Here is a 23547-nt window from a genome sequence, read left to right on the forward strand (position 1 = left end):
CTATCAACAGTACTATGAACAGTACTATCAGTAGTATCAGTAGTACTCTCAGCATTAGCATCAGCAGTAGTATCAGTAGTAGTATCAGCAGTAGTATTAGCAGCAGTATCAGCGGTACTATCAGCAGTAGTATCAGCAGTAGTATCAGTAGTACTCTCAGCAGTAGTATCAGTAGTACTCTCAGCAGTAGTATCAGCATTAGTATCAGCAGTACTCTCAGCAGTAGTATCAGTAGTACTCTCAGCAGTAGTATCAGCAGTAGCATCAGCAGTAGCATCAGCAGTAGTATCAGCAGTAGTATTAGCAGTAGTATCAGTAGTACTCTCAGCAGTAGCATCAGCAGTAGTATTAGCAGTAGTATCAGCAGTAGTATCAACAGTAGCATCAGCAGTAGTATCAGTAGTACTCTCAGCAGTAGCATCAGCAGTAGTATCAGCAGTAGTATCAGCAGTAGTATCAACAGTAGTATCAGTAGTACTCTCAGCAGTAGCATCAGCAGTAGTATCAGCAGTAGCATCAGCAGTAGTATCAGCAGTAGTATCAGCAGTAGTATCAACAGTAGCATCAGCAGTAGTATCAGTAGTACTCTCAGCAGTAGCATCAGCAGTAGTATCAGCAGTAGTATCAGTAGTATCAGCAGTAGTATCAGTAGTAGTATCAGCAGTAGTATCAGTAGTACTCTCAGCAGTAGTATCAGTAGTAGTATCAGCAGTAGTATCAGTAGTACTCTCAGCAGTAGTGTCAGCAGTAGTATCAATAGTACTCTCAGCAGTACTCTCAGCAGTAGTATCAGCAGTACTCTCAGCAGTAGTATCAGCAGTAGTGTCAGCAGAAGTATCAGTAGTACTCTCAGTAGTACTCTCAGTAGTACTCTCAGTAGTACTCTCAGCAGTAGTATCAGTAGTACTCTCAGTAGTACTCTCAGTAGTACTCTCAGTAGTCCTCTCAGCAGTAGTATCAGTAGTACTCTCAGTAGTCCTCTCAGCAGTAGTATCAGTAGTACTCTCAGTAGTCCTCTCAGTAGTCCTCTCAGTAGTACTCTCAGCAGTAGTATCAGTAGTACTCTTAGTAGTACTCTCAGCAGTAGTATCAGTAGTACTCTTAGTAGTACTCTCAGCAGTAGTATCAGTAGTACTCTCAGTAGTACTCTCAGTAGTACTCTCAGTAGTAGTATCAGTAGTCCTCTCAGCAGTACTCTCAGCAGTAGTATCAGTAGTACTCTCAGTAGTACTCTCAGTAGTCCTCTCAGCAGTAGTATCAGTAGTACTCTCAGTAGTACTCTCAGCAGTACTCTCAGTAGTAGTATCAGTAGTCCTCTCAGCAGTACTCTCAGCAGTAGTATCAGTAGTACTCTCAGCAGTAGTTCAGTAGTCCTCTCAGCAGTAGTATCAGTAGTACTCTTAGTAGTACTCTCAGCAGTAGTATCAGTAGTACTCTCAGCAGTAGTTCAGTAGTCCTCTCAGTAGTAGTATCAGTAGTCCTCTCAGCAGTACTCTCAGCAGTAGTATCAGTAGTACTCTCAGCAGTAGTTCAGTAGTCCTCTCAGCAGTAGTATCAGTAGTACTCTCAGTAGTACTCTCAGTAGTACTCTTAGTAGTACTCTCAGCAGTACCCTGACCTTGCTGCTTGCTGTTGCAGAGCCCACCAACATGCTGGACGTCAGAGCCATCCTGTGGTTGGAGAACTACCTGCAGGTCTGAGCTAAGCTCCTCCTCCTTTTGTTGCGTCACATTACCGATCTCTGTCATGTTAGCTTGTAGCTAGCGTTCCCCATTGTTTCCAGTGAGGAGCGCTAACATGCTACCAGGCAGCAGATGCAGGTCAGAGCGCAGAGCGGGCTGACGTCGGTGCTTCTGTTTCCGCCCGCAGACGTGGCAGTCCACCATCCTGGTCGTCTCCCACGACCGCAACTTCCTGAACGCCGTGGTGACCGACATCATCCACCTGCACTCCCAGAGGCTGGACAGTTACCGTGGCGACTACGAGAACTTCGTCAAGACCAAAGAGGACAGACTGAAGAACCAACAGAGAGAATACGAGGCACAGCTGCAGTACAGAGAACACATACAGGTACTAGTACTACTGCACTGTGTCATAGTGTACTACTGCACTGTGTCATAGTGTACTACTGCACTGTGTCATAGTGTACTACTGCACTGTTTCATAGTGTACTACTGCACTGTGTCATAGTGTACTATTGCACTGCTGCACTGTGTCCTTGTAGTACATGACAACACGTTTTCCGAGTCCGTAGGTGGAAACAGTAACTGTGTTAGCTGGGATCTTTTCCCTGCAGTTAGAAAAGGAGGAGAGAACACGCTGCACACTGCATGCTTTTAAAGGGACATTACACTCAACTGAAGTGAGGACCCTGTAGACTCAACTGACACGTGGAATAAACACATCATGTTATGGTTGAGTCTGCATGGTTCTCACCATCCACACTTAATCTGTATTTTTTTCCCAGTTGAGTCTAAACGGTCCTCGCCACTGTTTTTCATGGTGCAGCTTTTATTGTGAAATTTGAAAACGACAAAACGGCAAAAAGTAGAAGCAGGTTCCTCTTCTCATCTTTGCTGGCTGGGCTTTTATTGTGAAGGGTTCCACAGTCTGTCACTGATCAGCTGTTCTCTGTGATGGATCTCATTTAAAATGCAGTGACAGACAAAACTCAGGCAGAAATGGACCGAAGGAAAAGTCAAATTACTGACTTTTAAAAAATACTCAAAAAGTACAAGTACACAAAAAGCTGCAGTAATGTGAGGAAATGTAATTAGTTACTTCCACCTCTGAGAATCAGTGTGTGTGTGTGTGTGCTCTACACTGTAATGATGAGTGATGTGTGTGTGTGTGTGTGTGTGTGGGTGTGTGTTTGTGTTGCAGGTTTTCATCGACAGGTTTCGGTACAACGCCAACAGAGCAGCTCAGGTGCAGAGCAAACTCAAACTGCTGGAGAGGCTGTGAGTTCACACACACACACACACACACACACACACACACACACACACACACACTGTGCAGCACACTGAACACACTGCACACACTCTGAGTTTGTCTCATTTAGTTTTGTAAGAACACAGTATTGTTTCAGTAAAAGATTTTTTTAAGTCTAGTTTTTATTTTTTGTCACAGTTAAACCAAAATGTTTTTTCACACCTAGCTTTAGTTTTTAGGTTAGTTTAGGTTAGTTTAGGTTAGTTTGGTTTAGTTTGGTTTAGTTTAGGTTAGGTTAGTTTAGTTTGGATTGGTTTAGGTTAGGTTAGGTTAGTTTAGTTTGGTTTAGTTTAGTTCAGGTTAGTTTGGTTTAGGTTAGGTTAGTTTAGTTTGGTTTAGGTTAGGTTAGGTTAATTTAGTTTGATTTGGTTTAGGTTAGTTTAGTTTGGTTTGGTTTAGTTTAGGTTGGGTTAGTTTAGTTTAGGTTAGTTTAGTTTGGTTTGGTTTAGGTTAGTTTAGTTTAGTTTGGTTTGGTTTAGGTTAGTTTAGTTTAGTTTAGTTTAGTTTGGTTTAGTTTAGTTCAGCTTAGTTTGGGTTAGTTTAGTTCAGGTTAGTTTGGTTTAGTTTAGTTTAGTTTAGTTTGCTTTAGTTTAGGTTAGGTTAATTTAGTTTAGTTTGGTTTAGTTTGGTTTGGTTTAGTTTAGGTTAGGTTAGTTTAGTTTAGGTTGCTTTAGTTTAGGTTAGGTTAGGTTAATTTAGTTTAGTTTGGTTTAGTTTGGTTTGGTTTAGTTTAGTTTAGGTTGGGTTAGTTTAGGTTAGTTTAGTTTGGGTTAGTTTAGTTCAGGTTAGTTTGGTTTAGTTTAGTTTGGTTTGGTTTGGTTTAGGTTAGGTTAGGTTAATTTAGTTTAGTTTGGTTTGGTTTAGGTTAGGTTAGGTTAATTTAGTTTGGTTTGGTTTAGTTTAGGTTAGGTTAGGTTAGTTTAGTTTGGTTTAGTTTAGTTCAGGTTAGTTTGGTTTAGTTTAGGTTAGGTTAGTTTAGTTTGGTTTAGGTTAGGTTAGTTTGGTTTAGGTTAGTTTAGTTTAGGTTAGGTTAGGTTAATTTAGTTTGGTTTAGTTTAGGTTAGTTTAGTTTGGTTTGGTTTAATTTAGGTTGGGTTAGTTTAGTTTAGGTTAGTTTAGTTTGGTTTGGTTTAGGTTAGGTTAGTTTGGTTTAGTTTAGTTCAGGTTAGTTTGGTTTAGTTTAGGTTAGTTTAGTTTGGTTTAGTTTAGTTCAGCTTAGTTTGGGTTAGTTTAGTTCAGGTTACTTTGGTTTAGGTTAGGTTAGTTTAGTTTAGTTTATTTTAGTTTGCTTTAGTTTAAGTTAGGTTAGGTTAATTTAGTTTGGTTTGGTTTGGTTTAGTTTATGTTAGGTTAGTTTAGTTTAGGTTGCTTTAGTTTAGGTTAGGTTAGGTTAATTTAGTTTAGTTTGGTTTAATTTGGTTTAGTTTAGTTTAGGTTGGGTTAGTTTAGGTTAGTTTAGTTTGGGTTAGTTTAGTTCAGGTTAGTTTGGTTTAGTTTAGTTTAGTTTGGTTTGGGTTAGGTTAGGTTAATTTAGTTTAGTTTGGTTTAGGTTAGGTTAGGTTAATTTAGTTTGTTTGGTTTGGTTTAGGTTAGTTTAGTTTAGTTTGGTTTAGTTTAGTTCAGGTTAGTTTGGTTTAGTTTAGTTTAATTTAGTTTATTTTGGTTTAGGTTAGGTTAATTTAGTTTAGTTTGGTTTAGGTTAGGTTAGGTTAATTTAGTTTAGTTCGGTTTGTTTTAGGTTAGGTTAGGTTAATTTAGTTTGGTTTGGTTTAGGTTAGTTTAGTTTAGTTTAGTTTGGTTTAGTTTAGTTCAGGTTAGTTTGGTTTAGTTTAATTTAGTTTAGTTTAGTTTAGTTTAGTTTGGTTTAGTTTAGTTTAATTTAGTTTAGTTTAGTTTGGTTTAGTTTAGTTTAGTTTAATTTAGTTTAGTTTAGTTTGGTCCAGTGAATTCTGATAACCTCGCTCCGGAGCCTGGAGGTCAGAGGTCAGAGGTCACAGCAGCCAGAGAGCAGGCCTCTCCTGTGTTTGTGATGCGCTGCTTTTTCTGTTTGTGTTCCCTGCAGGCCTGAACTGAAGCCCATTGAAAAAGAAACTGAGGTCACTTTAAGGTGAGATGGTCGGTGGGATTGAATGAAACCTTTATTGCACACAGCACGACGACACTGAGCAACATACATAACAGTTAACGTCATGAACCAATCAGATTAAATCACCATGACGTAGACAGAAGCCATCATCACCCAGTAGAAGTGCATAGGGTGCGTGGCTAAGGTGTTACTCATGTTTTTAATAGACAGGATGCAGTTCGTGGTTGGTTGTCTCCATCCTGTGGACACACAGAGAGACGGACAGACGTCTTGTCTCCATTCAGAGACGCTCGGTGGACTGACCTGTTGATCGGTTGGTTGATTGAGCCGCTGTGTTTTGTGGTGCAGGTTTCCAGATAACTTTGAGAAGTTGTCTCCTCCGATCCTGCAGCTGGACGAGGTGGAGTTCTACTACTCCCCCGACCAGCGTCTCTTCTCTGGACTCAACGTCTCAGCCGACCTCGAGTCACGCATCTGCATCGTAAGTCTCGCCGCCAAAGACCAGCTCCACCATTTATTAGGTTAACACTTGACTAACAGGAGCGCCGCTGTGATTATACTGTCATGACAACGACACACACTCGAGTGGCCTGCTGTCTTCCTGTCAGGTCGGGGAAAACGGAGCGGGGAAGACCACCGTGCTGAAGCTGCTGATGGGGGAACTGACGCCGGTCAACGGAGTCAGACAGGCTCACCGGTAAGACGGCCAATCAGACGAATCAGATCTGCATCAGAGTCGGTCTTCTGAAGTAGAGGAGGATGGTGTGAGGGCACACAGGCTCCGCCCCCTCACTCTGTGTCTGAGGCTGTCTGTCTGTCTGAGGCTGTCTGTCTGTCTCCTTCAGGAACCTGAAGATCGGCTACTTCAGCCAGCACCACGTGGACCAGCTGGACCTGAACGTCTGCTCTGTGGAGCTGCTGCTCAACAGGTTCCCCGGTACAGACACACCACCTGTCTGCCCGCCTGTCTGTCTGTCTGTCTGTCTGTCTGCCTGTCTGTCTGTCTGTCTGTCTGTCTGTCTGTCTGTCTGTCTGTCTGTCTGTCTGTCTGTCAGCCTGTCTGTCTGTCTGTCAGCCTGTCTGTCTGTCAGCTCAGCACTGTTACTCTGCAGGCCGCAGTGTGACTCCGCCCCCTCTGCTGTGTGTGTGTTGCAGGCCGGACGGAGGAGGAGTACCGCCACCAGCTGGGTGGTTATGGTATCACAGGGGAGCTGGCCACGCGGCCGGTGGCCAGCCTGTCGGGGGGGCAGAAGAGCCGCGTGGCCTTCGCCCAGATGACCATGCCGTGGTAACAGCCGGCCTCCTCTCCTTATTACTGTGCTCTTGATATTATTATTAATACTATTAGTATTATTAATGTTATTGTTATTATTATTATTATTACTATTATTATCATCGTTATTATCATCGTTATTAGTATTATTAGTATTATTACCATCATCATCATTATTAATATTGTTATTACTGTCATTATTATCATCATCATCATTATTATTATCATTAGTATTATTATTATTATTATTATTATTATTATTATTAGGCAAGGGCGAGGCCGTTTTATTTCTGTAGCACATTTCAAACATGGAGCAGCCCAATGTGCTTTACATAAAAACAAGAAAAGTGAAAACAAACAATTGAAAAGAAAAACATTTAAAAGAAATAAGAAAATCCATACAATAAAAAAGAAAAGAAAAGAAAAATAATAACAGTTAAAATCATTATAGTTAACAAATACATTACAAAAGTGCAGAGAAATAGAAAGGCAGAAAGAAAGAAAAAATAGACTAAAATGGAACATAAAATAGGAGTGTAGGAAAAAAAACTAAAATTAATAAATTAATAAAAAAAAATGAATGTATTATTATTATTATTATTATTATTACATTTCTGTGTCTGGTAGTCCTGGTCAGTTAGTGCAGGGACCCAAAGAATGGTGGAAATGTTTTGCTCACACTAATCTGTCTGTCTGTCTGCCTGTCTGTCTGTCTGTCTGTCTACCTGTCTGTCTGTCTGTCTGTCTGTCTGTCTGTTCCTGTCTGTCTGTCTGTCTGTCTGCCTGTCTGTCTGTCTGTCTGTCTGTCTGTCTGTCTGCCTGTCTGCCTGTCTGTCTGTCTGTCTGTCTGTCTGTCTGTCTGCCTGTCTGTCTGTCTCTCTGTCTGTCTGCCTGTCTACCTGTCTGTCTGTCTGTCTGTCTGTCTGTTGGTCAGTCCTAACTTCTACATCCTGGATGAGCCGACCAACCACCTGGACATGGAGACCATCGAGGCTCTGGCCAAAGCGCTCAACAAGTTCAGAGTGAGTGTCGGTTTCCATAGCAACCAGCGGCAGATCATACGTGTTCTAACCCAGCTGCTGCACACGGAAATATCCAGGAGGCAGTAAATATCTGGATAAACAGGAAGCTCTCTCTCTCGCTCTCTCTCTCTCTCTCTCTCTCTCTCTCTCTCTCTCTCTCTCTCTCTCTCTCTCTCTGCCCGTCTCTCTCTCTGCCTGTCTCTCTCTCTCTCTCTCTCTCTCTCTCTCTCTCTCTCTCTCTCTCTCTCTGCCTGTCTCTCTCTCTGCCCGTCTCTCTCTCAGGGCGGCGTGGTGCTGGTGTCTCATGACGAGCGGCTGATCCGGCTCGTGTGCAGGGAGCTGTGGGTCTGCGAGGGCGGGAAGGTCCGCAGGATCGACGGCGGCTTCGACGAGTACCGAGACATCCTGCAGGAGCAGTTCAGGAAGGAGGGCTACCTGTGAGCCAATCAGCAGCTCCGCACCAATGACTGACACGCCACGTTGCCAACTGACCACAGCCACCGGAAACATAAACCCCGCCCCCCCCCCCCAAAACACCACACACACCTGCCAATCAACCGGCATCTCCCAGCGGCGGGGGGGGGGGAGGGGCGCGGGAGTGCGGGCGGCCATTTCCCAGCAACCCCCTCTCTCCCTCTCTGGCGAACAGGTACATCGTACTTCCTGGTTGGATGCAGAGGATGTAGCTAGCCGGCTGCTGATTGGTCCTGACGCTGGGTGTGGATGTTTTTCCTGGAGGGGTCAAAGGTCACAGACACAGCACGCAGAGCTGCTGTGGACCGGACACGTTCAGTCCCAGAGCTTATTTAAAATGTCAAACACCCGTCTGTGTGTGTGAGAGTGTGTGTGAGTGTGTGTGTGTGTGTCCAACCCAAATTAGTCTCATTCAGTCAGTGCAAGTTGGAAAATGATGTTCAGACTTGGAAGGACTTTCAGGAACTCTTCTTCCTCTCCTCCTTGTTTCTGAAGAGTTCCCCTTCAGGGCAGACAGGAGCTCTGGATCCTCTGCCGCCCAATAAAACCTCCTCCTCATGCTCACTGCGTGTCCGCTCACTTCTTTGCCAACAGGTCGGGGCGTCTGCCTGGGGGTGGGGACCGAGAACCGGTTCCAAACGGGAACTCGATCCACCGGAATCATTCGTGTCCACACGTCATCAGCTCCTTTAACGATTCCTCGTATCCCCGCGTCGCACAAATTTAACAAATGACCGAGTGTTTGACAAGCCCGCTCCGCTAATGGAGGCCGTGTCAGCTGAACATGTGCCTGCCGAGCGGCTTCAGATTTACACCTCATCCGGGTTTTTAATAATGAGTCAGTCTGTCTGATGCAGGCTGGAAAACGTGCATTTTGATTTACAGTCCAAAACATTTTGCTGCTGCGGCGGCGGCGGCTTCCGGTCTGAGCCTTCAGAATAAAACCTTGGTTATTGTGCGCTTCTCATCACTATTAACAAACAACATTGGGGCTTGGAAATTAGGCAAGGCAAGGCAAGTTTATTTGTGTAGCACATTTCAGCGACAAGGCAATTCAAAGTGCTTTACATAGAGCATAAAGACATTAAAACAATATAAAAGCGACACAGGAAAAGGAGAATAAGATGATAAAGCAGGACATTAAAAGTTACAGTGCAGTGTAAAATATTAACCCTTAATGTGGTTTAATGGAAGGCAGCGGCAAACAGAAAAGTCTTCAGCTGTGATTTAAAAGAAGTGAGAGTCGCAGCAGATCTACAGTTTTCTGGGAGTTTGTTCCAGATATGTGGAGCATAAAAACTAAACGCTGCTTCTCCATGTTTAGTTTTGACTCTGGGGACAGAAAGCAGACCTGTCCCAGACGACCTCAGAGGTCTGGATGGTTCATAATTTAGCAGCAGATCAGAGATGCATTTTGGCCCTAAACCATTTAGTGCTTTATAAACCAACAGTAATATCTTGAAGTCAATTCTTTGACACACAGGAAGCCAGTGTAAAGATCTGAGGACTGGAGTGATGTGATCCACTTTCTTGGTCTTCGTGAGGACTCGAGCAGCAGCGTTCTGAATCAGCTGCAGCTGTCTGATTAGGGGAGACTCCCGGGAGAGAAGACAGAACGGGAGGGCGACAGGAGACGAGTCTAAGGCCCCGTTTACACGACAACGATTTTTACAAAGAGCGGTGAACTTTTGTTGCGGTTTGGCCTTTCGTTTTCACGACAACGGCGTTTCAGGTGCTTGAAAACACAAACTTTGGAAACCGGGTTCCAGAGTGGAATTTTTTGAAAACGCCGCTCTCCCCGCCGCCGTGTAAACTGGCAAAACGAAATTCTTGTGAAAACGATGACGACTCGGCCCCACTTCACACACGTGACCATGGCTGTGTCTGAAATCCCTCCCCAACCACTATATAGTGCACTGTGTAGTGATTAGGCCATTAGCCCATGACGTTTCCAGCCCTGCGCGAACAGGAAAACAGCAACAATGCGCCGGCAAAGTGTTTGTATGCAGGCGCGCGGTGCTACTCTGTGGTGTCACATTGCAAAGTGACACCGCCACCTGCTGGCCTGGCATGCACACTGCAGCGCTTTCAGTTGTTTTTTTCGCGGATCCGTGTGCACGAGGATCGTTCTCACAGCGTTATTGTGCAAACATGGAACTTTTTAAAAACGCAAAGGAAAAAGTTTTCCGTTTTTATCAGAGCTGTTGTCGTGTAAACGGGGCCTAAAATACGGGAGGAACCCGGGAAAAACAGGAGTGTCGGCAGCTCTGCTGGTCCTGTGTGGTCCTGTGAGGAGAAAGGCTGTTTAATGGTTTAGGGTTAGTGTGGTTATGTGTGGGTTACTGTACGGGACGCCCACCTCACCACCCCCTGTCTTTCCCAGGGACATAATAACAGACTTAGAACTGATGAGAGAATTGATAAAGAATTGTATTGATAAGAAGAATCAATAATGGCATTGATAAAGATAATTTCTTATCAATACCCTCCCCTCTGTCTGCCGGTTCGGTGCAGCTTCCTGTCGCCACGTATCAGCGCAGAAACATCAGGAAGCTGCCAAAATCAACATTTACATCATTGAAAACAAGGCGCACACACACACACACACACACACACACACACTGCTGATGCTACTGAAGCATCTGTGAGCTGCTCAAATTGTCAAAATATATAATAAAGGCACACACAGACAGTCCAGTTCCTTTTTATTGGAGAAATGAGGTTTGTAAACACATAAACAGACTGTCGGCTGCAGATCGCATCATCCAGTAATTTGCATATAGATGCACCTTCATGGTCATGAGAAAGGTTTCCGTCTCGTCAGGGTTGGGGTTTGTGACAGGATCTGACTCACGGCAGCTCTTTTCTTTTTCCAGAAATACACTGAATTACAGCCCACACCTCCAAAGGGTTAAATATCCATCTGCAAACAAATCATCAAAAAATAAAACTATTCTTTGAGTATTTGATATGATATTTGATACGATATAGAAGACCCCAGACCCCAGGGACGCTGTAACACGAGCTGTCCTCGGTCTCGGTTGGCGTTCAGACAGACGGGTTCCAGGTCCACACCGGTTGGAGAACCTTGGCTCCGCCCAGCTGGGGATCTTTCTCATGTTCCTCAAATGCTTTGCTGCATATAAACCACCTGCAGGGGGCGCCGCAGAGGCTGAAACTGGGCTCAAATGAACAGCGGTCAACAGGACTTTCCAGAACATCAGCTTAAATTATTATTATTATTTATTTTATTTTTTTTACAGTGCATTGATGAAGATGATGCGAGTTAGAAAAATACACTTTGTGAGTTCACGTCAGCTCGCAGCTGCGTCTTGACCAGTTTTGCCCAGAAATCCCTTTGTGCAAAAGAACGTGCAAGGTAACACGTAAACAGTCCCTCCTGCGTGAACGGGTAAATAAAATCTGATAATTAAAGTAAAGCAGACTGGGTGCAGCTGGGGCTAATACTGAAGGAGGAGATCAATAACTGCAGCTTCTGTCAGGGCGGAAACAATCAATCAATCAAATATTATCATGCAAAAGCTCAGGGTTCCATCTTAAGCTGTTAGCCTGTTAACCTCAGCCCGCGGCGTCTTGCTCGAGGGCACGTCAGCAGGCGGGACGCTCGGAGGAGGACGGGACGCCCTCTACAGCTCCGGCTCCCCGGCCGGGCCCCGCGGGCGTCTCTCTCCCAGGTGAGGGAGGACGGCGTCCCGGTAGAAAACCTCCAGCCGGGCCACCGTCTCCGCCCAGAAGTCGGGGTCAAAGGTCACGGGCACGATGGCCGTCTCCCTCAGGGTGAACACGACCAGGTCGGCGTGGCGCAGGCCGCTCACCGCCAGCTGGCACTGGATCTGCGTGAAGTAGCTGTGGCTCGGCTTCAGGCGGTACAGAGGCTGGGAGAGAGGACGCAGCACATCAGGATAAAAAAAAAAAACAAAAAAAACAAAACTGGATTTCTGAGGGTCAAATTTGTGAGAAAAAGCTTTAAAATTCTGAGATCATAAAGTCACAAATTTACAAGAAAAAAACTGAAAACTTTTTTTCTCCTGTTGTCAGTTTCTTCTCGTAAATTTACAACTTTAATGAAAGACCTTCTGAGTTGATGAACTACCGAGTGACACATCTCACTGCCGCTGATCAGAAAACTGACCAGGCAGGACGTCCCGGATCACCAGCCGTCCCATCAGCCGTCCCATCAGCCGTCCCATCAGCCGTCCCATCAGCCCCTGCGCAGCGCGGCGGTGGAAACGTGCCGGTGTCTTACCGTGCCGGGCCGCCGCTCCTCCTCGATCTCCAGGCAGAAGGCCCGGTCCGCCCTGCAGGCCTCCTCCACCGTCCCGTGCCTGTGTTTGTACGGACACTTCACCTCCAGGCAGAGCAGCGATTGGCCGGTCCGCCTGTCCGTCACGATGCCGTCGGGGCTGCCGGCCAACCAGGGCCGCCGGGCGTCGATGAACAGACCACACTCCCTCACCGTCACCGCTCGCCCCAACGCCTTGCTCTTCAGCACCTGCAGGTCATCACCACCACCACCACCATCATCATCCTCATCATCATCATCCTCATCATCATCATCATCATCATCATCATCATCGTCAAAAAACTAACATGAGATAAGAAAATCGCCTACAAGGTAGAATTCCAGTTGTTTTTTTGCTAATTTGCCCTTTTCCTCTCATGTTTGTGACACAAACCCCGGTCTCCCTAACCCTGGAGAGCCCTCAAAGGCCCCTGGGAGGCCCCTGACCCTCACTTTGAAACCCACTGATAAAAACAGCCTCCGTCATGTTCACCTGGTACCGCCGGACGGCCTGCGCCTCCTGCTGGATGCCCCAGGTCATGGCTCTGGTCTGCACTCGGGGCCCATCACCTGTCGGCCCCAAAGAGCCTCGTTAGTGACGCAGAGCTACACACACACACACACACACACACACACACACACACACACACACATTGTGGAGGAACAGGTAGAAAGGGGCGGGGCCTACCCGTGATGGCAGCCAGGTAGGAGGTGGGCGGGGTCTGGCTCGTGCCACTGACGAAGCGGCAGTTTGCGATGCGGTGAGCGTTGGAGGCTGTGATCCGGTTGTGCCGCCAGGCGAACCAGGCCGGGTTCTCCCTCTGTCCGCGGGTCTGAAGCTCCACCTCCTCCACCACTTCCTGCTTCAGCGTCCCGCCCAAACATGGAGGTGCATCCTCCGGCCGGGCAGCGGCGCCGCCACCGGACAACCCGTCCTCCTCACCCAGCTGGGACGTCCCAGCAGCTGTCAGCTCTGCTGGCTCAGGAGAGCGGAGAGCCTCAGCGGGACTCTGACCAGGACCCGGACGCCTCTGAGCCGGAGCGTCCCGCCTCTGCCGCCGCCCCCCGGCAGGTGCGGGGTTACCCTGGGCGCTCCTGTCGCCGTGGGCTTCCTGTCCAGTCTTGTCAGGAGGTTTTGTGGCGGTCTGAGGGGGGCGTGTGGCGGGGGGCCCTGTCCTCTGGGGCCGCCTTGTGCTTTTCGCCCGTCCTGCATCTCCACCGGCCGGCGTCTGGATGGACGGGTGGTACCTGACCTGCGGGGTGATGACGACCTTCTGGGTCTGAGCTCCAGGTGTGACCCCACTTCCTATCGAGCTGACCTCGCCGGGGTCTGCAACCTTCATGTCTCTGTTCTCTGTTGGGGGGTGGGGGTGGGGGGGGTTGTAGGAATTGGTGAGAAAAAAATTACAAATTTATGAGACAATGAGATTTCTGAGATTCTAAAGTCACAAATCTACAAGAAAAAACTTGGAAAATTTTTTTGTTGTAATTAACTGTCTTGTCCTTTCATAACGGAACCACGGGGCCTGACTTTTGGGGGTCGTTCTATTGGTCAATGAATGAGTTTTCGGCTTTGTCCCGCCCCAGACTGTGGTCATTACGTCCCGGCGGGTGGGCCTCTGCGTGCTGAGCCAGGTTTACCTGGCCAGGTGGGCTCCTGCTGCTCGAGCTGACAGAGCGGCAGACCTGTCCATGGCTGACAGGGAGACCTTAATTCATGCATCACTGATTCTTGATAATTTGGATAAATCATGTCCCACTAAGAAAAATGCTATTTCTGCTGGAAATGTACAACATTTTAATGAATAAAAAGAATCAAGGGCATAATCAGGGGGTCCTTTGCACATTTGTAAGGTTCTTTTATAGGTTTATTTTTAATTTGTATTAATTTAATGATTATATGTTGGCCCATGGCCTACAAAACCAGTTGTCCTCGGATAGGAGATAATCATTTCAACTTGATTAAAACAACAAAAAGTAATAATTTCACTGAATAATATCTTTACCACATGAAAGAGTACATCATAACATGTATTAAAAACTACAAACGATGGGTTTTGAACAATATTTACTATTATTTTGTGGTTGCTCAAAATGTGTGCCACATATTCGTCACCACCGTCAGATATTTATTTAAAAAATAATAATAAAAAAACTACAAGGTCAATTCCATTCCTGAGGAGCCCTTTTCAAACCTTCAGCTCTACTGCATGCTTCAAGACCGCTCAGGCTCCTGGAAGTTTGCTATTTTCTCTTAAATCTCTTCATATTCTTGGACACTGCTACTGTCACAACCATAACATGTCAACACTGTCACTTCTGTATAAAAAATATTAGATTAGATTATGGAATAAATGTATACTTTTTAAGAAGAGGTCTGATGCAGGTAGCAACAGGGTGAAAACAAGCTGGCTAATGTGAACAAGTCATGCTGATCATGTGAAAGAGCAGGTTTTTGTCTCCACCGTCAGACGTCACCACCGTCAGGTTTTCTGTGTGACGGTGATGACTGAAGGCTGAAAAATGCTTAGAACAGAGCTCAGGATTAGTAGTTAGTAGTAATGGTGCAAACTATGTTCAAACAGTGACGCCTCAAACAGGGGTGGGTTTCTCCATTTCTCCATTGGATTGAATGAGGATTTCTCTGTCTGCCTGCATTTTGGTCAGACCATGACTCAGCTGCCAGTACTCATGCCAAGGACATCCTCGGCCTTTCAAAATAAAAGCCCCCAACTCTTTCACAATAAAAGCTCATATTTTCACTGCTGTCAGCACTGACGTCAAGCACACACTAGGATATCCTTGGCCTTTCAAAATAAAAGCCCCCAACTCTTTCACAATAAAAGCTCATATTTTCACTGCTGTCAGCACTGATGTCAAGCTCACACTAGGACATCCTCGGCCTTTCAAAATAAAAGCCCCCCAACTCTTTCACAATAAAAGCTCATATTTTCACTGCTGTCAGCACTGACGTCAAGCACACACTAGGACATCCTCGGCCTTTCAAAATAAAAGCCCCCCAACTCTTTCACAATAAAAGCTCATATTTTCACTGCTGTCAGCACTGACGTCAAGCACACACTAGGACATCCTCGGCCATTCAAAATAAAAGCCCCTCAACTCTTTCAAAATAAAAGCACCAAAAAAATACCCTACAAATGGGAAAAAAAGGATGAATTGTCTGCACTTTGATGACACGGCCACCGGGGACGAGGTGGCCACAGGGGTGCGAGGGCCCGTCCAACGCTGCTTGCAGCTTTAATTATTTATTTTAATTTATATTGTTGTTTCTGTGTGTAACATTATGTCGAGCACATATCTGAAACAGTTATTTATGTGAATGTGTTTTTAATAAAGAGCTTCACACACATCAAGAGCACACACACACACAACTTTTCCATCAACCTTTCTCTCCTTCCACCATCTGCCAGAAACTCTGACAGCTGTGGCTCCATTTGCCCTGGAGGAACAGGTAAAAAGGGGCGGGGCCTAACCGTGATGGCAGCCAGTTAGGAGGTGGGCGGGGTCTGGCTCTTGCCACTAACGAAGCGGCAGTTTGCGATGCGGTGAGCGTTGGAGGCTGTGATTCGGTTGTGCCGCCAGGCGAACCAGGCCGGGGGCGTGTTCAGCGACACATAACGCTGTGTGGCAGCATCTCATTGGATGATCTGTTTGGTCGTAACGTTTTGCCTCAGAGGTAGTTTTCCTCTGTTTTGTGGGTGTGTCAGAGGTGTTATCCAATCAGCATCAGCCTGTATTTAAGCCTCCGCCATTTAAAACAATAGAGCTCCATTATGGCTTCCAAGCTGCTAAATCAGTGTAGCCAATGTTTAAAATGTTAGCCATCATCTGAAGAGGTAAAGCACATGTATGTGGCAGTGATGTCAGAGGTCTTTAGCAGTACCCCTATAAGTAATGATCCATGTAAAGTAACGTCCTGCTCAGTTCTTCGGCTACAATCGCGAGGAGAATGGCCCTCTCAGCTTCCATACTTGAAACGTTTGCGTAATGCAACAGGTTGTTCAAAGCTTTATCGTTTCTGTTAGCTTGATGTTACGTACCACTACATCTACGTTGAATGCGGCCCGGGTTCTCCCTCTGTCCGCGGGTCTGAAGCTCCACCACTTCCTCCTTCAGCGTCCCGCCCAAACCCGAAGGCGCATCCTCCGGCCAGGCAGCAGCGGCGCCACCGGACAACCTGTCCTCCTCACCCAGCTGGGACGTCCCAGCAGCTGTCAGCTCTGCTGGCTCGGGAGAGAGGAGAGCCTCAGCGGGACTCTGACCGGGACCCGGACGCCTCTGAGCCGGAGCGTCCCGCCTCTGCCGCCGCCCCCCGGCAGGTGCGGGGTTACCCTGGGCGCTCCTGTCACCGCGGGCTTCCTGTCCAGTCTTGTCAGGGGGTTTTGTGGCGGTCTGAGGGGGGCGTGTGGCGGGGGGCCCCGTCCTCTGGGGCCGCCTTGTGCTTTTCGCCCGTCCTGCATCTCCACCGGCCGGCGTCTGGATGGACGGGTGGTACCTGACCTGCGGGATGATGACGACCTTCTGGGTCTGAGCTCCAGGTGTGACCCCACTTCCTGTCGAGCTGACCTCGCCGGGGTCTGCAACCTTCATGTCTCTGTGCTGTTGTAACACAGGAAGTCAAACAGCTTCATGAACCGGGCGTCTGCGGGCTGAGCTGGGTTTACCTGGCCAGGTGGGCTCCTGCTGCTCGAGCTGACAGAGCGACAGACAGAGAAGCTGCGGCCATGAGGTCATTATACTATCATTATAAGTGTTAAGTGTGTGTTTAGTTAATGCCGCCCTTAATTCTCTTAATAAGAGCTAGAGTTCTCAAATTCTGCCTGAACCCGACCCAGGGTTCGGGCAGGGCAGCAGGGGTGTTTACATTAATGACAACTAACTAATTAATGAAAACTTGGTGAAACTGAAATATAATATAATATATGATATAATAACTACCTGAAACAGTATTGTGCGTTTACAAAGCTAACTAACAAAACACAAAATTCTAGAAATAATGTCTTATTTCCTCAGTGTATCCGGTTCATCCTCAGTGAGGACATTTTTAACAGGATTTGATGTTTTGTTCAGTTTATTACACAAAATACTTTTTTTTTTTTTTTTTTTTTTTTTTTTAAATCTCGACAAATCTCGCCATATTACAAAGAAAACCCTAAAACTGAAACGAGTAAAATCCAAACTAAGCATTTTCAAAAAATAAAAGTGAACGATAAAAACCTTTGAAACTGTAAGCAAGGCGGCAGCGCTCCCTGTGTGTTCATTTTAACTCTACCTGTTCACAATATGTGGTGTGCATATTGACATATGGCTGCAGGTGTTGATGCATCCAGGTGTGATCAGTGTCTCACACACCGTGTCCCAGACAGTGTGTAGCCTATGTTATTATTACAGAAGGTCTATCTGCTGGATTTCCCTGCATTTTACCTCACATGTACTAAATGCTCTGATTTAGACTGTGAACTTAAAAACAACTTAATATCTGTTTCCCCCCAAAATATACCACCTAGTTTCGTAATGATGAGTACATTAGTAATAACTCATATATAACGTCCTCCTCACGCTTGTCTCTGTATTAAATCCAACACGGCGGTCAGCAGGGATATTTTGAAAGTGGCCGGAAGTTTTCTATGTGTCTGTTGCTGACTTGACACCGTCCGCATGAATGAAGCCAGCCGCAGCTCAGGAGGTGAGGCCGGCCTGTGTGTGTGTGTTGTCTCTGTAAAGTAGAAATATCATCACGGCTCAGGATAAGACATGTTTGTGGACAAACAGCGAGTGGGTTCGTCTCAGCGCCGCCGTTCGTATCGCTCTCCGTGGCACGGACAAAACTCCGTTCAAATATCTCGTCAGAGTAAAAGAGATCAGTTTGTCGACCGAACTCGTATCAGACAGAGCAAGACTTTCTGCTTTAGATTAAACTTTAGGATCCTCTCTTCACTTCGGCATCAGTTGCAACACAAAAAGCAGCTTGTCGCTCAGTGAAATTACAACTTATGTAATCGATGAGCCCTCGTCTCCGTCTTCTTCCACCAAACATGCACACGAACAAGGGCAGCGATGTTATTGCTAAAATGTGATTAAAATATGTTGTTAGAATAAAGTGTGTCTTTTGAGATCTTCGTTTGACCGAATACTTCGAAATAGCCTGAAGGGTTTGGAAAATCTCCTGCTCAACGCTGCGCTGCGGCCGCGCCTCCGCAGGTAAACCAGCCGGTTAAACTGCCATGTTTTTTGAAAGGAGTTTGGTGTGGACGCCCCGTCCCGGAGCAAAGGCGATCAGCTCCCTATTTTTAGAGCTGCCAGAGCGCACCGATACTTCTCAGCTGTTTAGACATCAGGTTTGTTCTGTCCGAGGAGAATCAGGAGTGAATCAGAGCACCTCTTACCTGGTACCCGCTGCCGGTCACCTGTTCCGTTCACAGCTGCTCTGAATGAAGAAGTGAAACTGATTCTGGTTATAGAGAAAGGGGCGGTCAGTGAGTCATTGTCCCGTGACGCGTGTTTGTGGACGGGCATGTCCACGACATGTCTGAACTGCACTGGGACTCTGATCAGCTATTTAACCAGCACACTCTCCACTGGAAAGTTGCAGGATAAAAAATATGTGGCTCGAAAATTACAACTCTGAAACATGTCTGGTTTCCTCTGTTGATTAATGCTCTCCGTCTGACTGTTATTATTGTTGTTGTTGTTGTTGTTGTTGTTGTTGTTGTTGTTGTTATTATCATGGGTATCAAACTTCACCGACAGGATCAACGCGTCCCGTTAAGCCACAAATTGGGATCAAAAGGTCTGAGAGAATGAAACTATCGATTCCGTGCTAGATGGTGTTAAATGTAAATGGACTGCACTTCTAGAGCGTTTTTCTTAGTCTACCACACACACACACACACACACACACACACACGCACGCACGCACGCACGCACGCACGCACGCACGCACGCACGCACGCACGCACACACACACGCACACACGCACACAAAGAGGATCGAACCTGGAAGCCTGTGATTAGCAGGCCAGCGCCCTGCCGTTTATCTGACACCGCCCCATTTCAGTTGTGTTGTAGTTAAAAGCAAACGCCACCAGGCGGTGTACAACACTGTCAGGATGGCCGAGCGGTCTAAGGCGCTGCGTTCAGGTCGCAGTCTCCCCTGGAGGCGTGGGTTCGAATCCCACTTCTGACAGAAACATACTTTTCAAAAATTTTGGAAAACCTACCTTCAAGTCCTTGAAGGCACAGGATGTCTTTAAATTAACACGCTCAAGATTCAAGGTTTTTATTTGTCACATGCATGAATGTACATTTACAGCAGCAGTGAAATGTGACGGCAACTACTCCAGCACTGTGCAAGTAAAATTAAATTAAATTATAAATTAAAAGAAAATAGAAAGTATATATACGCTCCTATAAGATAAGATATTCCTTTATTAGTCCCACAGTGGGGAAATTTCCAGCATTACAGCAGCAAAGTGGATAGCAAAATATGAAGCATCAGTAAAAAACAGGCAATAAATAGCAAGCAAGCAGTATAAACAATATAAACAAGGAGTATAAAAAATATAGAAAATATAAACAAAACATAAATGTTGTTATAAATAACAACGAAAACACAGTATAATGTATTTAAAATGTATGTAATGTATATACAAGTATATACATTAAGTGAAATGTAATATAATAAATAGGAAAAATGAATGGAATGAATGGCATATTTATAGGCGGAATGGAATATTTACTTTATACTTTACTTTGCTTTATGACCCTGCAAACATTCATGTGTCAGTCGCACTTCACTGTTCAAATCTTGTTTTTCTTCAAAGAGGGTTAAAAATTCTGCCTTTTTTCTAGAATTTTCTCAAATCAAATGGCATTTTCTTGATCCTGGTGGCTGATCTGCCTCATTCTGCCTTGTTTCAACACATTTACACTTGATTATTTATTTATCCTTGAAACCAGTGGGATTGTCTCACCCTGCTGGTGGATATTTTAAGAAAACCAGATTTGAACACTGAAGGAGACTGAATGAGTTGTTAACTTGGATGTTTTTGGAATTGGCTGAAAGGTGTCTGTGGGCTGCGCTGTCTGTTGTGTGCAGGTCATCATGTCCGTCTGTCAGGTCACCGGCGGCCTGTTCCTGAGCGGCCTGGACGCCGCCCGGAGCCGCAGCTTGATCTCCAGCAGGAACATCACCCTGATCATCAACGCCAGCGGGCAGGACGTGTCCTACCCGCACGGGCCCGGGGTAGAGGTGGTGCCCGTCCCCGTCCCGGACAGCCCCCACGCCCCGCTCGCCCGCTACTTCGAGCCGGTGGCCGAGCGGATCGACGGGAATCGAACAGGGAACACTCTGGTTCACTGCACGGCGGGCAGGAGCCGGTCAGCGGCGCTGGTCATCGCCTATCTGATGAGGTAGAAGACCAAAGTCAACTTTATTTAAACACCAGAATGTGAACAGACATCCTGACATTATTCCACAGTGAGGAGGCAGATTCGTTTCCAGAGGGTTTTACTGTGACTCAACAAACTGTCTGCAGGGCTCTCAAGTTTTGAACTGAGTACAGAGTGAGATTTTGGCGGCGACGGCAGCGGGGGTGGGGTTTAGGGTAGGGACGGGGGTCTGAACTGATAAGTGTGTGAGTGTGTGTGAGAGAGATAATGGTCGGTGTTGTTTATTGTAGGTGTTGGTGATAGGTTTTGAGGCCTTCAGCACGGAGGTTGTTTGCTCCCATTTGAAGCGCTTGGTTCCAGGCCAGCCATTTTAACTGCCATGATGGATGACAGAGTTCCATCTAGTGCCAAGCTGGTCCTGGTTTTGGTCTTGTTTAGTCCAACCATGGAGAAAACCCTCTCAGCGTCTGCATTCAAATGAGGAAGCACTAACACCAATGCAGCGATCTGAGAAAGCCTCCCAAACTGGCTCAAACCGGTCACCTTCGCAAAAAGGAACTAAGAGCCTCTATTACTCAAATGCTCTGCTTTTATGATTTCAATTAATTATGTGTATGCCATATGGTTAGAGTTGGTTAAGGTGGTTAGGGTGAATCAATGTGACAGCGGTCCTCTTCTGTAACTACTTCAGCGAACCCCCTGTAGCCCCACACTGTGCCTCTATTCCGCGCACCTCATCCATGCCCCTATATTGCAACACTTAAGGTAAAAACAAACAAACAAACAAAAACGTTTGGCTCATTCCCGTTAACTCAGACACACATGCCCCAAATCCATCACCTCGATTTAGGTGTTTTTAAAATTAAATTTGCTAGTATTCTCTCCGTTTCAGCGGAAATACATGACATCTGAGGGTAACTAGTCCTTGTCAGCAGCCAGCTTGGGCTTATCATGTTTTCTAGACATCTTGATTTCCCAAAACTGAATAAATACCACACACAGCAACACAAAGCTGCTCTGCTAGCTCAATCATGTTGCAACTAGAATATCCGCTGGAAAAAATATTTTTTCATGGACTGATAGTTATACTCCTGCCGACTTCTCAGTCATTTTTAGTCTAACAGTTGCCGTGACAGAAACTCACCAACACAGCTGATCTTTATCTACAACCAACTTATATTAACAGTTATATTTAAATACAGGCTACTGCTTTCCAGTGTCGGCCACAACAAACATCTGTCTTTTCATAAACTCAGCAGCAGATGTTGTATTTCAGCTGGGGGTGTGTCACTCCAATTTAACATCAGCTCCGATTAATGTGGCTAAGCAGCAAAAGTAAGGACAGTAAGCAGTCACATTAAGGCTGAACAGAGTTATAGAATCACCTTTTCATGCTGTTAGCAATTTACCTCTGAAATAAAGACCACAGCTTTCACAGATGTGTTGATTTATTAAATGTTCATTTCAATATACAGATGCAAACAAATTGACAAATTAATTAAATCAATGGCCTAGGAAACTCATAAATAAATTAATAACAATTAATAGGCTAATTAATAACTGATAACATTAACACATTAATAACAAGAACAAAGTTACAGCCGCACATCTCCGTAGAAAATCTTACAGTTACTGTCCGTGGTGCTGAATCTGCCTCAGCAGGTACTGTCCGTGGTGCTGAATCCGCCTCAGCAGGTACTGTCCGTGGTGCTGAATCCGCCTCAGCAGGTACTGTCCGTGGTGCTGAATCTGCCTCAGCAGGTACTGTCCGTGGTGCTGACTCAGCTGAGGCATCTCATTCTCTTTATTATAGAAATTAAAGCTCCATAAAATTCACGGAGGATCTTGTTTAGCTCTTCTTTACTTACAGGTGAGAAATCAGCTGTTTGCCCGGTGTTTGTCAGGTAGTCTTGTAGACATTTGACGGCCCAAGACGTTGACCGGGCCGTACCGGCTTCATTTCCTGACCTCTCCAGCTGATCCAGCTCTTCACTCGTCACTCTCGTGTATCTCTCCTTTTTCTCTTCTGTCTTGTCTTCCTCGTTCAGCCATTTATCCAAACTTAGGTCGCCAAATAAATCAAAATTGACAACCAATTGTTGTCAACCAGTATTGATAAAGAATTGTATCGATAAGAAGAATCCATAATGGCATTGATATATCAATACCCTCCCGTATCTCACGCCCAATGCGTGAGACTTGAGAGCTTTGTGTCTGGTCTTTAGCACAGCATGGAGAGGCAGCTCGGCTCACCTCAACACACTGCTAGCATGCTAACTAGCCAGCAGGCACACCATGCTACTGTTGAATGCTAACCCTAGCTGGTGTACTAATGAGCTAGGCTAACAGTGCGAAACAGTGACGGTTAGCTGAGCAGATGTTAGCTCGCTAACAGGCTGACACTGATAGATGATGAGTATGAAACAGAGCCGCTGCTGCACCAACATGGCCGTCAGAGGAGGGAAGTTGTGTGACATGTGAAGCCACTGTTTGTCTCAGAAGAAATGAGATATTAGACGTTCCTGTCTGTTCCTGCAGGTGTGAAGGCGTGTCCCTCCGCCAGGCCCACGAGGCGCTCCTGGAGAAGCGGCCTCACATCCGGCCCAACGCCGGATTCTGGAGACAGCTGATGGAGTACGAGAGGGCGCTTTTCGGCAGAAACACTGTGAGGATGACGGTGACCTCCTGCGGAGTCCTACCTGAGGCTCTGGACCCGGACGGGGCCGCCGCATACTGCATCAACATCTGAAGGCCGACCTGTGGGGTCACCGAGGCCGAGCCGATAACAACACCATGACAACCAGAGACCAGCTGACCACCAGACATGACAGACTGCTGCCGGGTCAGAGACCTGGACCCCCTGGACCCCCTGGACCCCCTGGACCCCCTGGACCTCCTGGACCCCCTGGACCCCCTGGACCTCCTGGACGGGTGTCACATCTCCTCAGGCTGCCCTCAGACGCCCCTAACGAGCATTTAACCCT

The 23547-nt window shown here is 46.2% G+C and overlaps 4 protein-coding genes and 1 non-coding gene across 5 annotated transcripts in view; 3 read left to right on the plus strand and 2 right to left on the minus strand.

The window, feature by feature from the left end:
- Positions 1-8413, plus strand: part of abcf3 (ATP-binding cassette, sub-family F (GCN20), member 3) — an 18056-nt gene extending 9643 nt beyond the window's left edge. The window contains exons 12-21 of the mRNA XM_030066551.1: positions 1639-1694; positions 1870-2070; positions 2884-2960; positions 5057-5101; positions 5429-5561; positions 5689-5777; positions 5926-6017; positions 6236-6368; positions 7288-7375; positions 7658-8413. Coding sequence (XP_029922411.1) covers positions 1639-1694; positions 1870-2070; positions 2884-2960; positions 5057-5101; positions 5429-5561; positions 5689-5777; positions 5926-6017; positions 6236-6368; positions 7288-7375; positions 7658-7816 — 1073 coding nt within the window. The 3' untranslated portion in view covers positions 7817-8413. The remainder of the gene's footprint in view (positions 1-1638; positions 1695-1869; positions 2071-2883; positions 2961-5056; positions 5102-5428; positions 5562-5688; positions 5778-5925; positions 6018-6235; positions 6369-7287; positions 7376-7657) is intronic.
- Positions 1-23547, minus strand: part of LOC115369788 (NACHT, LRR and PYD domains-containing protein 12-like) — a 322926-nt gene that overhangs the window by 271918 nt on the left and 27461 nt on the right. The gene's annotated exons all lie outside the window — the stretch shown is intronic.
- On the minus strand, positions 10363-18643 carry LOC115369863 (uncharacterized). Its single transcript, XM_030066563.1, has 5 exons — positions 18560-18643; positions 12841-13504; positions 12646-12722; positions 12117-12362; positions 10363-11745 (listed from the first exon to the last, which is right to left on the minus strand). Exons 2-5 carry the CDS (start codon positions 13493-13495, stop codon positions 11497-11499), a joined length of 1227 nt encoding a protein of 408 aa, XP_029922423.1. The 5' UTR covers positions 13496-13504; positions 18560-18643; the 3' UTR covers positions 10363-11496.
- LOC115369877 (dual specificity protein phosphatase 14) lies at positions 17828-23393 on the plus strand. The gene is made up of 3 exons (XM_030066586.1): positions 17828-17859; positions 20271-20584; positions 23102-23393. The coding sequence occupies exons 1-3, from the start codon at positions 17836-17838 to the stop codon at positions 23310-23312; spliced, it is 549 nt and encodes a 182-aa protein (XP_029922446.1). The 5' UTR covers positions 17828-17835; the 3' UTR covers positions 23313-23393.
- Positions 19276-19358, plus strand: trnal-cag (transfer RNA leucine (anticodon CAG)). The gene has a single exon. It is a non-coding gene; the product is annotated as a tRNA-Leu (tRNA).

This window comes from Myripristis murdjan, chromosome 13 (assembly GCF_902150065.1).
Source record: "Myripristis murdjan chromosome 13, fMyrMur1.1, whole genome shotgun sequence".
NCBI lineage: Eukaryota > Metazoa > Chordata > Actinopteri > Holocentriformes > Holocentridae > Myripristis > Myripristis murdjan.